This window comes from Mus caroli, chromosome 7, assembly GCF_900094665.2.
Source record: "Mus caroli chromosome 7, CAROLI_EIJ_v1.1, whole genome shotgun sequence".
Taxonomy (NCBI): Eukaryota; Metazoa; Chordata; class Mammalia; order Rodentia; family Muridae; genus Mus; species Mus caroli.
The window spans coordinates 128,416,176-128,432,377 of record NC_034576.1 but is presented as its reverse complement, the minus strand read 5'-3'; the positions used below and the strand labels follow the sequence as shown (position 1 = coordinate 128,432,377).

The 16,202-nt window shown below is 49.5% G+C and overlaps 1 protein-coding gene across 2 annotated transcripts; it reads left to right on the top strand.

Annotated features, from left to right (window-relative positions):
- The first annotated feature begins 1,918 nt into the window (after positions 1-1,918).
- On the top strand, positions 1,919-8,321 carry Cd19 (CD19 molecule). Of its 2 annotated transcripts, none has more exons than XM_021168784.2 (15): positions 1,919-2,036; positions 2,258-2,524; positions 2,803-2,997; positions 3,119-3,397; positions 4,580-4,687; positions 4,928-4,976; positions 5,224-5,312; positions 5,633-5,734; positions 5,855-5,956; positions 6,049-6,114; positions 6,213-6,269; positions 6,361-6,417; positions 7,091-7,177; positions 7,300-7,406; positions 7,568-8,321. In XM_021168784.2, exons 1-14 carry the CDS (start codon positions 1,949-1,951, stop codon positions 7,389-7,391), a joined length of 1,638 nt encoding a protein of 545 aa, XP_021024443.1. In that variant the 5' UTR covers positions 1,919-1,948; the 3' UTR covers positions 7,392-7,406; positions 7,568-8,321. The 2 variants fall into 2 exon arrangements, with proteins under 2 accessions (XP_021024443.1, XP_021024442.1); XM_021168783.1 differs by having other exon boundaries at positions 1,921-2,036; positions 4,577-4,687; positions 7,568-8,317.
- The last annotated feature ends 7,881 nt before the right edge of the window (positions 8,322-16,202 follow it).

The following is a 16,202-nucleotide window of genomic DNA, read 5'->3' as shown; positions in this document are numbered from 1 at the left end:
GTGCATACACATTGTACCACCTCTGTGTGACTTTAGACAACACTCTTCCAGTCTTGAAGCCTGAACCCAATGTCTATGCGTCTCCTCCATTTCTGAAGCAGGGATTACCTGGAGAACAAAGGGATCTTCGTCAGAAGCCATTTTGAAAGAGCACTGCAAAGCACATGGCTCTTGCTCCCCACCCACTGTCTAGCCCGGCCCCAGCTCTGATCGCCGTGTCCCCAGCACAGTTTCTGGTCTGCTCTCGTACTAACCTGCTTAGAGATGAGGAAATTTAACCATGGTTTTATGACTGGGCGCCACTCTCAGCCATAAACTGATGATGACTCTCAGAAATTGAACTGTAAACTAGGCCAAAAAAGCCACACCACACACACACACACACAAAACCACATACACACACTGACACATCACACATACATAGTACACACACAAACCACATACACACAATACTACATACAAACTACATATATACACACACACAACACACATACACACACCACATACACACACATACCACATACACACACAGACACATCACACATACATACTACACATACACACAATACTACATNACATACACACACCACATACACACACATACCACATACACACACAGACACATCACACATACATACTACACATACACACAATACTACATACAAACTACGTATACACACACACCACATACACACACAGACACATCACACACACATACTACACACACAAACCACATACACACAATACTACATACAAACTACATATACATACACCACATACACACACAGATACACTACACAAAATATTATACACACAGAGACCACACACACACTCACACACCACACAGAGACCACATATACACACACACACACACACCCCATACACATCACACACTTTTTTTCTTGTGCTACAACTCAGGGAATTGTATATGGTAGGCAAGTGTACTACCACTGGACTACATTATCTACCCAGCTCACAATTCCTTTCTTTGGGGGGTGGAGGGTAGGGTGGGATTGAGACAGAGTCTCACTATGTAGCCATGGCCGGCCTGAAGCTTACAGCGATGCACTTGTTGCTGCCTCCCTCCCAGTTGCTGGGATTAAAGGTGTGTGCCACTGTACCTGTTTGGCTCTTCCTTTTTTGAGGGAGAGGTCTTGCTATATAGCCTAAGCTAGAATGAAACCCAATGTGTGTGTGTGTGTGTCTGTCTGTCTGCGTCTATGTCTGTGTGGTAGGAGGGATTAAATCTAGGGTCTCATATATACTTCGGCACTGAACTATGTCCTCAACTTTTTAAAAAAAGTATTTTTTAATTTTCAGATAAGGTCTCCCTGAGTACTTTAGAGTGGCTTTGAGCTCACTCTGCAGTCCAAGCTGGCATTGGCTTTTGTGATCCTCTCCAGTAACTGGAATTAAAAGCCTGGATCACCAGACCCAATATAAAAATCCTAATGCTATCCCCAGATGATAGAGGAAAAAAGCAGATGTCAGACATGGTGGCATATGCCTTTAACTTCACCAGCTGGGAAACAGAGGTGTAAAATAGGGTCAGAGCCTGGAGCCTGGAGAGAGGAGGAGAAAGAAGACCCTAACTCAAGCCTCCACCCACTCATCTGAAAAATATTTAACAGGTGCCACTATGTGGAAAGCTCTGTGCGTGCAGTGGTGAAGATGTTAGCCTTACCCTGAGGGACTCCCATGCCGAACCATTTAGAAGGTCACACACTTGGGCTAAGTGCTGGGTGACAGGGAGGGGAAAGTGTTGTGGATTTGGAAGAGTGCCTGCAAACGGAGGCCTAACCTAAGGTGTGACCACCCCTTTCCTCTATACGGGGACTGCCACCACCCTCACAGACACCCATGGTTCATTGCCCACTAGGCTCCTGCTCGCCCCAGCATCCTCTGCGCAGCCACGCAGAAGCCGGGTGCCCCAGGGAGCCTGGCTACCATGCCATCTCCTCTCCCTGTCTCCTTCCTCCTCTTTCTTACCTTAGTAGGAGGCAGGCCCCAGAAGTCCTTACTGGTGGAGGTAGAAGGTATGTCTGTCTGTCTGTCTGTACGTCTGAGGGGAAGAAGCTAGGGTTGAAAGCCTGGGTTCTGGGTTGAGTAACTGGCCTTCTTGGAGCCTCCATTTTCTTACTTGTAAACTGGGAGGAGTCAGAAAGACCCTTACAGCTTCCATATGGTGGACTTCTGGGGTCCTTTGATTTATGAGGAGGGAAGAGGGGCTGGGGCTCCCCTTTTCCTCTCCCCACAGAGGGAGGCAATGTTGTGCTGCCATGCCTCCTGGACTCCTCACCTGTCTCTTCTGAGAAGCTGGCTTGGTATCGAGGTAACCAGTCAACACCCTTCCTGGAGCTGAGCCCCGGGTCCCCTGGCCTGGGATTGCACGTGGGGTCCCTGGGCATCTTGCTAGTGATTGTCAATGTCTCAGACCATATGGGGGGCTTCTACCTGTGCCAGAAGAGGCCCCCTTTCAAGGACATCTGGCAGCCTGCCTGGACAGTGAACGTGGAGGATAGTGGTGAGTGCCTGGTGGGGCTGGGTTGTGGGGGTAAAGAGGGGCTCTCCATGGACAGAAGAAGTTCTTTGGTCTGGTGGGGCTACAGCGGCGAAGCAGGAATTAGTTCTAGGCACCTACTTCCTCTGGCTTGGTAACTGCTCTGAGCTGTATCTCTGTATCTCTGTCTCGCTTGTCTGTTAGTCATAGTTGCTCTCTCCCTCTATCTCTGGCTCTGCTCTTCCCAGCCTCTGTATCTCCCTCTTCTCCTGGTCTGTATCTAGTCTGGGGTCTCTTCCCAGGGGAGATGTTCCGGTGGAATGCTTCAGACGTCAGGGACCTGGACTGTGACCTAAGGAACAGGTCCTCTGGGAGCCACAGGTCCACTTCTGGTTCCCAGCTGTATGTGTGGGCTAAAGACCATCCTAAGGTCTGGGGAACAAAGCCTGTATGTGCCCCTCGGGGGAGCAGTTTGAATCAGAGTCTAATCAACCAAGGTAAGGGGACAGTGCTGTGTGGATGCTGGGAAGTGGGGGCTCAAGGATAGGGAGGGTGCTGGGAACTCGGGGGTTGGGAGAGATGGTTATATTTTCCTTACCTCTTCTCTCCCTGCCTTAGATCTCACTGTGGCACCCGGCTCCACACTTTGGCTGTCCTGTGGGGTACCCCCTGTCCCAGTGGCCAAAGGCTCCATCTCCTGGACCCATGTGCATCCTAAGAGACCTAATGTTTCATTACTGAGCCTAAGCCTTGGGGGAGAGCACCCAGTCAGAGAGATGTGGGTTTGGGGGTCTCTTCTGCTTCTGCCCCAAGCCACAGCTTTAGATGAAGGTACCTATTATTGTCTCCGAGGAAACCTGACCATCGAGAGGCACGTGAAGGTCATTGCAAGGTCAGGTAGGGTTTCTTCCAATTCTGGGAATCTGTGTGGAGCTACTGGAAGAATTGGAAGAGTTAGGGGTGTGGTTCTGTGGTCGAGTGTGTGTTTAGCATGTATGAGGCTCTGTTTCCATCCCTAGAACTCTGTGTGTGTAGAGACAGACAGAAAGGCAGACAGACAGACTGACAGGCAGACAAGGACTGATAGTGTCTAACTGTAACCTTAGAACTTTGGAGGCTGAGGGGTGAGTACAAGTACTAAGTACTAAGTACTAAGCCAGACTTGGAGCTGGCACCAGGACCAGTCTCAAGCCTCATTCCAAACTCCAGTTTGTTCACTGAATCCTAACTCCAGTTTTTTGTTCATCGCTTCTGAGAACTCGTTTTTCTGGGTCTCTTGCGAGCTTTGCTGACTGCTTCCTCCACCACCGCTCCCTGTTGGAGCCCTGGGCCTTGTACTCGCTCCTATCCACACCCTCGTCTTGTTTGGCATTCTTTACTCCCGTGGTTCCTAGGTTACCATGCCTTATACCTTCCCTGGGCACTATACTCCCCATACCCAGTCATCTCCTGGGATTGCCATTTCATGCCTCAGGGACATCTCAGGCTTGATATATAAAATGAAATGAACATCTTGCCCATATATACTCTTGGGGTGGCTTTGCACAAATGGAGCACCCAGAAGAATATACATGGGTCCATTTGCCCAAGTTAGGAGCCTGACTATCTTCTTTTTCCTCACTCCATCCATCAAATTTGCCACAACACCTCGCCTATGCTTCTCCTTAATACAATGCTACCATGCTATCCTGACCACAACTGGTAAGTGCTACGACCTCAGCTTCCACTCCAAACGTGATCCCAACATGTGTTGAATCTCAGCTCTGACTTGGTAGACTCACAAAATGCCCTACATTTGACCATGATTATCCCTAACTGCGGGATTGACTCCCTAGTCCTCACCTTGCTAGGATGACCGTGCTTTACATGAGGTTAGTTACTGTCTTGTGCTCCGTGGCTCAATCCTTGTGCTCCTGGGAACAACTGGTTCTCCCTTAGTGGACGGGAGAAGAGCCCCCTGGAGAGATTAAGACTTGAGGTCTGTGTCCTGCTCTGGGCTCTCAGCTGTATGTCCCTTGAGGGGTTGGGGAGTAAGCTGCATTGTGGGGTCCTTGTCTCAAAGCACTTTTCTCTTAGCAGTGTGGCTCTGGCTGTTGAGAACTGGTGGATGGATAGTCCCAGTGGTGACTTTAGTATATGTCATCTTCTGTATGGTTTCTCTGGTGGCTTTTCTCTATTGTCAAAGAGGTAAGTCATGCCCCTGAGCTTCCCCAAATTCTACCCCATCTTTCTCAGGACAAGCCCACACTGGCCAATCTAATGCACCCCACAGCCTCATCCCTCCTTTACTGTCTCTCATACTTCCTGGGGTCCCTGGAATTTGTACAACCATCCCCTCTATTGACCCAAGTGACCTCCTCTGTGTCCCCAAAATTCACCTCCTGCCTGGCAACCCCTCTCCTGATCCATCTCTTTAAATCCCACCAGCCTTTATCCTGAGAAGGAAAAGGAAGCGAATGACTGACCCCGCCAGGAGGTAAAGTAGCAAATGCCCTCCCTTCTGTTATAAGCTTTACACTGTCCTCTGTCACGTGGGCCTTGGTGCCGTCTCTCTTGGTTGAAATACTGCCCAAGTCTGGAAGCCACCTTCAAAATCACCTCCCTTGGCATGGTCCCAAACTCATCGGGTAGGCATCCCTACACACTTAACTCCCAGAACAGACTGCAGCTGGGCATCCCTATATGGTTGAGCCTTAAGGTACACCAACCCTTTCTCCCTCCAGATTCTTCAAAGTGACGCCTCCCTCGGGAAACGGGACCCAGAACCAGTACGGGAATGTGCTCTCCCTTCCTACATCCACCTCTGGCCAGGGTGAGGGACCTCCACCTTAGAAGGCTTTCAAGTCGCACCCTTCTCTCCGGCACTAGCCAGCTATACCTTGTCCTCATTTCTCCAATCTTCTCAGAGTAGAAACTTCCCCAGAGCAGAGCCCAGTACCAAATCTCAACAGATCAGCCAAGTCTAGCCACTGGACCTTGGCCAGAGCCAGCCTTGCCCTAGAACTTGAGGCCAAGGCCCAGATTTTGATCCCTTCCCCATGGCTCAAGGCTGGTTATGCAGGCACACAGAGGCTTTCTGAAGCATTGTCTCCTTTCCCTCTGATGGGCATCTTAAATCTCTCTTTTCACCAGCCCGTGCTCAGCGTTGGGCTGCTGGCTTAGGGAGTGTCCCTGGGTCCTATGGAAATCCACGCATTGAAATCCAGGATACTGGAGCTCAGAGCCATGAAACAGGTGAGATTTAAGGGTTGTTCCTCACCTTGAGAGTGTAGGAGCAGCCTGTGGTGGGATTAGTGGACTGTGGATGGAGGAAGAGAGATACCGCTCAGTTCTCCACACTGGTCCCAAATTCAGGACTGGAAGAAGAAGGGGAGGCCTATGAAGAGCCAGACAGCGAAGAGGGCTCTGAATTCTATGAGAATGACTCCAACCTTGGGCAGGACCAGGTTTCCCAGGGTGAGTCCCCATTCTCCCTGGTCCTGACACTTTAACTGTAGGCTGATGGCTGACAGCCTTTGCTAAATAAAGATGCCCTCGTTCTCTACCAGATGGGAGTGGCTATGAGAACCCCGAGGATGAGCCCATGGGTCCAGAGGAAGACTCCTTCTCCAATGGTAATGTGGTGTCCTTGTAGGGTTGGTGGCTAGGAAAACGTGCTTGGTGCTGCAGGGCTCCTACTGCCTGAGCAACTCCTGGTCTCTCTCTTCCACAGCTGAGTCTTATGAAAATGCAGATGAGGAGCTGGCCCAACCAGTTGGCAGGATGATGGGTGTGTATTTGAGTGATCGAGGGCTGTCACTCTTGGAAGAAGCTGGAGACCAGGAAAACAAGTGACATTTTTGCCTCTCTTCTTGTTCCAGACTTCCTGAGCCCCCACGGGTCTGCGTGGGACCCCAGCCGGGAAGCATCCTCGCTTGGTGAGAGTGCTTAGGGCATCCTTCTAGGGTCAATTTCAGATGCTATAAACTCAGCTCTGATCTCCAAGTCCAAGCCTAACCGTGGTCTTAGACCTTATTCCCAACTCCACCTCTATCCCGTTTCCCCGTGTTTCTGCCATCTCTAACCTTGAAGACCAATCTTGACCCAAATGAACCTGACATAGCTGTTCATGTCTAGAATTCCAACTTGTGGAAAGTTAAGGCAGGAAGATGGTCATGGGCTTAAGGCTAGTCTGGGGTACTTTGTGAATTCCAGGCAAGCCTAGGCTGAAGCTTTGTAACAAAAAAAAAAAAAAATGTAACAAAAAACACTCAGCCAACCGACTGAAGCATTGACCTCAATACCTTCTCTCTTAGAGTCTGAACTTTACCTCACCCCAGTCTAAAGCGGACTTCAACCTTGACCCCAACTGTCTGTATCATTTTCTGTGAGCTTGACTTTGACTCCTCCCAATTCTGTTCTTGACCCTTCCTTTGGCCTTGGCCATCTTAGAACCAAGTAGGATCTTGATGCTGACAAATCAGTCCTAGTTTGACATTAGGAACTTCGACTTCTTGCCTAGCTCCTCTCTCGTGGGTAGGCAGGACTCCCCTTCCCCCAAGCCCCAGCAGCGTTTCTGGGTCTCTAATCTTCCATCCCATGCCTAAGCAGGGTCCCAGTCCTATGAAGATATGAGAGGGATCCTGTATGCAGCTCCTCAGCTCCACTCAATTGGGTCTGGTCCCAATCATGAGGAAGGTGGGTGTTTCTGCACTGTTTCTCGTTGTCCTCTGGACACCCCCCTCTCCCGCTCCTTCTCCCACCCCACCCCAGCTTCCTTTTCATCCAATTTACACTTTCCTTTTCCTGGTCTTATCCAGATGCAGACTCTTATGAAAACATGGATAAGTCTGACGACCTTGAACCAACATGGGAAGGAGAGGGCCACATGGGGACTTGGGGAACCACGTGACTCCCAAGTGACTGGGTGAGCTGGACGCTGCCCCTGGGAGAGGGGAGGAAGAGAGGGATATATAGGGCTGATAATGCAGCCCTGGCTGCTGGGGAGAGAAAGGGGAAGGGTTTTCTGGGTCCAGTGGATAGGGCCTAGACGTCATCTCAGACTTTGCTTGTTTGTTTTTTACGTAGCCTGGACTTTGTTAGGTCCCAAGAACCACGTCTGATTCTGAAATCTGGAGATCCCAGATGGTGTCAGTCAGTGAAATGACCTTGATCAGGATGTGTGCATGCTGACACACACAACACACACTCATGCATATTCGAGCAAAGCTTCCTTTTGACCCTTTGCTTTCCCCCAAATAAACCCAATTAGCCACTCAAATTCTCTGAAGCAGGCCCTTGTGTGGGATAGGAAGGGAAGATGGGGTTGAATCCAGCCCTGAGTCACCCAGAGGAAGGAGAGCTGAGGTCTGAATACATCCTGGCCTTAACCTTCCCATGGCCTGGCATTTAGCCACCTAACATCCAGTGATGCAAATATGTCCAGCCACTCTATTCCATGGTGTCCCACAAGGGAGAGACAGTGATGGGACTAGCAGTCTGTTTGGTTGTAACCCATCCCTGCTCACCCTGCACAAACTGGGAAACACTGTCTGCCTTTCTTTTAATCCTTCCTGCTCCAGGCTAACAACAGGTCAGTACCCTCACCTTCCAGTTTCCGGCAACACCACCTGAGTGCCTGCTCAGGGGGTTCAGCTTCTGACCATATGTAGACACCATCCCAGCTCTGAGTTTACACGTCATCACCCCTTGCCTAAGACCTGAAACCTCCCGTTACCTTAGCCCAGGTGTGCCATTTCCCTGCTCCCTCCTGCATCCTTGGGACCTGTGAACCTACTCACGTGCTGCTCTCAATAAATCTATCTGCCTTTATACTTTTTAATTCGGCTTGAATTGGCTTGTTTCTTTGGATGCTGAGAACCTGGGAGGAATTGAGCCTAAAGCCCTGTGTGCTGGGCCCCTGGCCTTCTGGGGACTGCTCCCTTCCCCTTTTCTCATTCGTTTTCCAAGCCCCACCTGCTACTTCCCTGAATTCTTGTAGGATGATTCTTCTCAAATTCTTTCCTGGTCATGCCCATCTCCCCGATGCCTTTACTGGACTGTGATATCCTTAGCCACTTTGGGACCACAGAAAGGATCCCATAATCTCTCCTGATCCCATAATCTCTCCTGACTCCCATCTTCGTCTTCCTCTGGTTGCCTCACAGGTCACCACCTGAGACTGTGCTGTCCTCACCCTACCAGATCCTGTCAACCCCCACGTATGGGATATTTCCACCCCGGTGGCTGCTACTTACCCTGAGACGGTCCTGGTCCACCTCAAGGACCCCTTGTCCTTCCCCTCCAGATCCTAGCTTCCCATTTCTGAAACCCATCACTGCAGTCTCAAGCCCAATCACTAACTGCTTCCTGTCTCAGGAACTCCTAGTGCAGCACTCCCATTCTCCCAGTGAATAAGCCTACCACTTAGTACAGAACCTTTACCTCATTACTGAAGTCGTAATCCCAACCCACCCACGGTTACCAAGTCTACACCCTTGTCTTAGCTAGGGTTTTACTGACACCATGACCAAGGCAACTCTTATAAGGACAACATTTAATTGGGGCTGGCTTACAAGGTTCAGTTCATTATTATCAAAGTGGGAACATGGTGGCATCTAGGCAGGCATGGTACAGGAGGAGCTGAGAATTCTGCATCTGAAGGCTGCTAGCAAAATACTAGCTTCCAGGAAGCTAGGATGAAGGTTTGTTTGTTTGTTTGTTGTTAAGATTTATTTATTTACTTACTTTATGTACGTGAGTACACTGTAGCTGTTCAGATGGTTGTGAGCCTTCATGTGGTTGCTGGGGTTTGAACTCACGACCTTCAGAAGAGCAGTCAGTGCTCTTACCTGCTGAGCCATCTTGCCAGCCCTAGGATGAAGGTCTTAAAGCTCACACCCACAGTGACACAACTATTCCAACAAGGGCGCACCTCCAAACTATTCCAAAGGGTGCCACTCCCTGGGCCAAGCGTATTCAAACCATGACGACCCTTCTCTCTAACATTCCTCCTGCAACTTCCCACTTACCATCGTCCTGTACCTGAAGGATGCCTTCTTCATTACCCTCTACCCTGACTCATGTTTTCTCTTTGCCTTCACCTGGGAAGATCCTGATACACAGCTTTTGAGACAGCTTACAGGGACAGTTCTCCTAGGGCTTTTGAGATAGTCTGCATTTCTTTGGCCAAGCCTTGGCCTGGGACCGTCCCTCCCTTAACCTTAATCCAAGTACACTTCTCTGATACATAGATGGCCTTTGCAGCCCCTCCCTCTCTCTGTCCCAGAGGGGCCACCTGTTTACTTCTAAACTATCTTGGCTCCCTGGGATACCACATCTCCACGTCTAAAGTTCAACTACGTTCTCCCACCATAATATACTTGGGTGTTCAATTTATCCAGGGTTCTAAGACCCTCCCCTCCGACCAGGTGCAGGCTCTGAGGGACCTATAGCTCCTGACTACAGTGGATCAGATTCTTTCATTTTGGGACCTTGTGGGATTCTTCACACACTGAAGCCTCAATTTTGCTCTTATGACTAAGGCAGGATACCAGGCAGCCAAGGAGACCCCCAGTGAGCCTCTCACTAACCCCACTATAGGTCACTTCAATCACTCCGGGATGCTCTTTTAACAGCCCCAGCTCTGTCCCTACCAGGCTCTGCTGGCCCTACTACCTCTTTACCAATGAGAGGCTGTGGGTAGCAACAGGGGTCCTGGCCCAACGCATTGGGCCCATCTCCCAAACCATTCTTTTTCTGCCTAAACAACTGGACCCTATGCGTATAGATGGCCTGTGTGGCAGTGGCTGAATTCACCTACGAGGCCCTCAAGATCACCCTACTTCAGCCAGTATACTCCACTCATGTGCTCTATGATCTCCTGAGTCTCTGTCTCTGTCCCTCTCTGTCTCTCTCTCTCTGTCTCTGTCTGTCTGTCTCTCTCTCCCTCCCTCTCTCTCTTTCTCTCTCTCTCTCCACTCACAGTGCATCCCTTTCACCTGTTATTCCTGGAAAACTCCTAGGTCACCTTGGTCCCTAACCCTGCTCTAACCCCACAACCCTTCTTCCTGTTCCATCCTCCTGGAATATCCCTTCCCACTCCTGCCTAGAGGCCATTGGAGGCCCTTTGTTCACCCCAGCCCAGCCTCCCAGGCCCACCTCCTCTCACAAACCCACAAAGCACCCTTTGTGTGGCTGGAAGTTCCCCTATAGATAAACACAGGAGCCCACCAGGCAGCATATGCAGTGGTCACCTTGGCTGAAACAGTTGAGGCAAACTGCCTTCCACAGGGAACCTCTTTACAAAAGACTGAGCTAATTGCTCTGACCAGGGCACTTCATGTTGCCAAAGGACTACAAGTTAACATCTACATGGTCTCTGAGTAGCTCATAGCCATTCTGTCCTATGGAGGGAAAGGGGATTCCTCACCACCATGGACATTCTTGTCAGTGGTCCCCTTATAGCCAAGATCTTAGAGGCCTTCCAACTCCCAGCAGAGGTTCCCACAATTGATTGCCAGGAACACCAGACCTCCACAGACCCAGCGCCTCTGGGTAATGCTAGAGCTGACTCAGTGGCTTGGGGTTTCGCTTCCAGTGCCTCTAGACCCACAAAGCACATCCTCTGCCTGATGTCATCCTACAAACCCCAGTACCAGCTAGAGGATAAAAACCAAATTCCTTGGCAAAGAGGCCACACAGATGAAAGATGGATGGCTTTACCTGAATCACTGCCTTATTCTTCTCAGAGGTAGAAGCCTTCCGTCATCTCTGACATCTACCAAAGCCTACACATGGCCCCCAGGCCCTACTCCAGTTCCTAGAATCCCTTTTTAATGCCTCTGACCTTCAAGCCTGTATTGTACAGGCCCACCCATACTGCCAGGTGTGTACCAGTACCAACCTGCAGGGGGCTCTCCAGATAAGTCAGCCTCTCCGCCAACTCCGAGGACACCAACTGGGCAAAAGCTGGAAAACTGACTTCACGCACATGCCTACCCACGAGAAACTCCTCCATCTCCTAACTGTTGTTGACACTTTTATACGTGGATCGAGGTGCTCCCCACCTCCAGAGAAACAGCAGACACGGTGGCCCAAACTCTCCTGGAACACATCATCTCCTGGTTTGGGCTGACAACAGCCCAGCTTTCACCTTCAAGATGACTGAACTCCTGTCTGAAGCTTTCAACATCTGAAAACTACATATCCTTCATAGTTCAGTCTTTGGAAAAGGCAGAAAGAACCAATACCCCCGTGGAACAACTCACCGTGTTATCCCTTGAGCTCAGGTTGTCCTGGCCTTTCTCTCTCCCCATTGCTCTTACCCTCCTCTGATCCATCTCACATTCTCCTACAATCCTCAGCCCCTTTGATCTCCTGTACAGAAGGCCATTTCTCCTCAGTCAACCATCTCCCAGCCCAAACTGCCCCATTAGCTGGCTACTTACCTAGGCTCCCTTCACCACTGGCACACTGACAACTATCTCTCTACCCCCATGTCTAGCTGCAGCTGCCCCTCTCCCCTTTTCCCCAGGGGAGCAGGTACTTCTTAAACAATTATCTCCTAAGTCTTTAGAGCCCTGGTGGATGGGACCCTACACTGTGAGCCTCACCACTCCCTTGGCCACCAAACTCCTGAGACATCAATGTTGGTATCATCTATCTAGGTTCAAAAGGGTCCCAGCCCAAGATGGATGGTCCACCCAGCAGCTGGGACACACTAGTCTTAGGCTCTGCAGAAATCCCCAAGAGCAGGTCTGAATGGCCTGACATGCTGTGTTCATACTCAACAGATCCACTTTCATCTCTTTCTCTTTCTGGGTCTCTTTTTTCCCCCCTCTGTTGCCCCTGTCACACAGTGACATTGTGGGCTAGGCTAACTGTCCCTCTGTGGGATGCCAAGATGTCCTCTCCACCCCTGGGATCCCTCTTTAAGTGTACAGAAAGGTTCTGTCACCCCATTATTTGCTTTACCTATGATAAGATAGACAGAACTTGTCATACCCAATGGGTCAAAGAAAATGGGGGTTGCCATGGGGCTATTGTAAAAAAAAAAAAAAAAGCCTCCTAGATGGTGCAGACAAAAATACTGTGGCTAACATGGAAAGAATGGGCCACAAAACTGGTTTGTTCTTTCCCAGTACAACACAACACAATACAATACAATACAATACAATACAATACAATACAATACACCCCAGATCCTTGTGGCAACTGGTGGGCTCAGGGAGTGAGAGACAAGGTCTAGCAAAGGGATATATCTCTGTATCCATGGCAACAAATAGAAATCTAGCAAGCCTACATCCAGACCCTGCCCTCTGTCCTCCAGAGCCTGGCAAACCCCACCAAGACCACACAGCAGCAGGAGAACTCCCTCAAATCACACCTGCGAGACTCCTCAATCTCAGGTTAAAAACTAAGAAAAAAGAACCTTTCTCCTGACTGGGCCTCATCCAGGAGGAAGCAACCCCACTCAGCCTCACTAAATTCTCCAAGCTTAGCAACTGTTCTGCTTGTTGTTTGTTTGTTTGTTTTGTTGTGTTTTTTTTTCTGTGCTGCTTTGGGCCACCTCCTTTGACCATAGTGTTTTTACCTAGTCTGTTCATGATGCCAGGGACTGACCCCCAACAATGAACAACTATTATACAGCATGCGCCCCTCTTTCAGGACTCTCTTGGATACCTATTCCCTTTCTGCTACCCGACTCCCTTTGCCATACGACTGACATAACTTTAATGTCTTCCTGGTCACCCCCCAGTGGGGTTCTTCAATGACTATATCAAAAATCATGTCCCCTGGTGATCCCTCCTCTCTCTGTACCCAGTGATGCTGTATGGCAGGGCTGAAATGGCCGTGCTCTCCTCTCCTATTGACCCCTCCCTGCATCAGGTACTCTTTACTCAGACACGCCCCGTGGTCCCAATGGTGGCACTGGCTACGATTGCTACGTAGGCTTCAACAAGAGCAACTGGCTTAAATGTAGGCACTATGGGACACTCGGTGTTGGGATCAAAGGGGTGTCTGACCATCTCCAAAGGTCCATCAACAACTCAGCATCGTCACTGACTGCCCTCCAAGGTCAGATCACTTCTGTGGCCCTGATGGCCATGCAGGACCGGAGAGCATTGGTCTTTCTCACAGCAGAGGTTCTCAGGAGAAGGAGTGCTGTTACCATATCAGTAAGTCTGACCTGGTGAAAACGGATATCTAGTCATTCCACAAATCGTCTGAAGAACTTCACCAATACAACCAGGGCCACCTCCATTCCACTCTTTTTGTTTTTCGAGACAGGGTTTCTCTGTGTAGCCCCGGCTGTCCTGGAACTCACTCTGTAGACCAGGCTGGCCTCGAACTCAGAAATCCGCCTGCCTCTGCCTCCCAAGTGCTGGGACTAAAGGCGTGCGCCACCACTATTTTTTCTCCTAGCACCTTGCCTCCTCTGATTTCTCCGGGAATGGATTCCCAAAGTTCCCAGAGCAGTGGTCAACTAAATGCTTCTGTAGCCAGGCCTCCCACTGAGCATCTGAGCCTGAGCCTACCAACGCCCGAGTCTCCCACCCCAAGCCATCCCTCTTCGGCAAGAAGTAGCCCCAATCTGAAGCGATGCCCCGGTACTCAGATAGGTTGGGCTGTTTGGTTGGAACCCTTGCTTGCCACGGTACAAGCTGGGAAACCCTGCATGCTCTTGCTCTCTCAACCCCACCTGCCTAGAGAAAACTCTGGGCTTACCTGTCATCACCCCTTGAACTCAAGTGTCAACCCAAGAGTTCAGCTTTTGAGCAGATATGGGCACCATCCCAGTTCCGAGCTTACACGTCATTATCCCTCACCTAAGATCTATAAAACCCCCCTTAGCATAGCCCAGGTGCACAATTTCCCTGGCCCCATTCCTTGGGACCGGTGAACCCATTTGAGAGCTGCCCCCAATAAATCTGCCTTTATACTTTTAATTTGTTGACAGAAAACCTACTACAGTCTGGTTAGAAAACATTACCTATCACCATGAAGGATTCATTGCCTTCTGTATTCTAAGCATTAACATACATGGATGAGCCGGTTCAATGGTACAACAAGGCACAAACTTCTTGAGTATGCCAATAATTATCAAAGTAAATGTTTGTGTAGAATTGAAGGATGTATGTGCTGTGTGTGTATGACTTTTTGAGATGAAGTTTTGATATGTATCTTGCTTAGGGTTTCCATTTCTATGATAAACCACCATGACTAAAAGCAACTTGGGGGAAGAAATGGTTTGTTTCATCTTACAGCTTGTAGTACATCATCCAGGGAAGTCAGGGCAGGATTTGGAGGTGGGAACTGATGCGTGCATGGGTCACAGAGGAATGCTGCTTGCTGGCTTGCTCTCCATGGCTTGCTTAGCCTGCTTTCTCATACCATCTAGGATCACCCACCCAGGGATAGCACTGCTGATACTGGCCTGGGCCCTCTCACAGTCACTAGTCAAGAAAATGCCCCCACAGACTTACCTATAGACCAGTTTGATGGAGGTGTCCTCTCAATTGAGAATCCTCTCCCCAAATGACTATGTCTTATGTCAAGTTGACAAAAAAAGGAACCAGCACACTATGTGTCCATCCAGTCTTAAACTTATGGGCTCGAGTGACCCCTGAATCATGAATAGTTGGAACTACAAATGAATACTACTGTCTTTGTACTTTAAAAAAATTAATTAATTGTATTTATATGAGTACACTGTAGCTGTCTTCAGACACACCAGTAAAAGGCATCGGATCCCATTACAGATGGTTGTGAGCCACAATGTGGTTGCTGGGAACTGAACTCAGGACCTCTGGAAGAGCAGTCAGTGCTCTTAACCGCTGAGCCATCTCTCCGGCCCCTTTGTACTTTTCTTGTTGGTACTCAGACCAAACCTAGGACCTCACACATGTTACTAAGAGCAGTGTACTAACCAACGTTCATGAAATATATGTTTGCTTCTCACTAGTATCTCCTGGTGTTGTATGTCTAGAATTCTTAGCCTCTCTGAAGTGATGTGTGTGTGTGTGCACCTGTGCACACCAGTAAGTTGACTGATGGTTGGCAGCTTCAGCATGGGTATGGTCACCAGAAAGACCCGGTAGGATTAGAGGTTGGCAATTTCAGCCCGTTCCGCCTCCAGGAAGGGGAGGGGAAACTGAAAGGTTCAGTTGATGGCTACTGAAGTAATTAATCATGCCTGTGTATACATCTGGGGGAAGAAGCAAGAGGATCCTAAGTTCCAGGCCAGCTTTAACTATGGAAACCAAAGCAGAAAAAAGAGGAAAGACGAACTTGGAGAACTCCTGGGCAGCTCAACACAAAAATGGATGCCTTTGGAAAGTGAATTGAGCCTGTGAAGGGGCTTATGGGAGCCCTGGTTTATATCAGTTTCTCAAAAGCCCAGGTGTGGTGCACTACAGATAGCCTTAGGATTTACCAGGCTAAGGAAGGGGGAAGGGAAGGGGGCAGTTGTGTCCAAGGCCATCTGGTCTCAGAACAAAAACAAACATTAAATAGTCTTGGGTCTGTGTTGCGGCCTGCCCGCAGTCCACAACACGAACGGTTCAACTGAGAATGGCAGTTCGAACTGAAAAGAGAGGAATCTAGACGGGGCGGAAGAAACAATGGAGCCAAGACAACGAACATTCTGATCAAGGCTCAATTTTACTATTTTTAGACACTCAGTTATAAAGGAAGGGGGAGGGAACCCAATATCCCGCCA

What these genes read in the sequence shown, in the direction of transcription:
- Cd19 (XM_021168783.1), top strand. Translation starts at nt 1,949, where the DNA reads ATGCCATCTCCTCTCCCTGTCTCCTTCCTCCTCTTTCTTACCTTAGTA. An exon ending in GAAGGTCATTGCAAGGTCAG is followed by an intron (nt 3,398 to 4,576) that starts GTAGGGTTTCTT and finishes CTTTTCTCTTAG; the next exon opens with CAGTGTGGCTCTGGCTGTTG. An exon ending in GCAGGACCAGGTTTCCCAGG is followed by an intron (nt 5,957 to 6,048) that starts GTGAGTCCCCAT and finishes GTTCTCTACCAG; the next exon opens with ATGGGAGTGGCTATGAGAAC.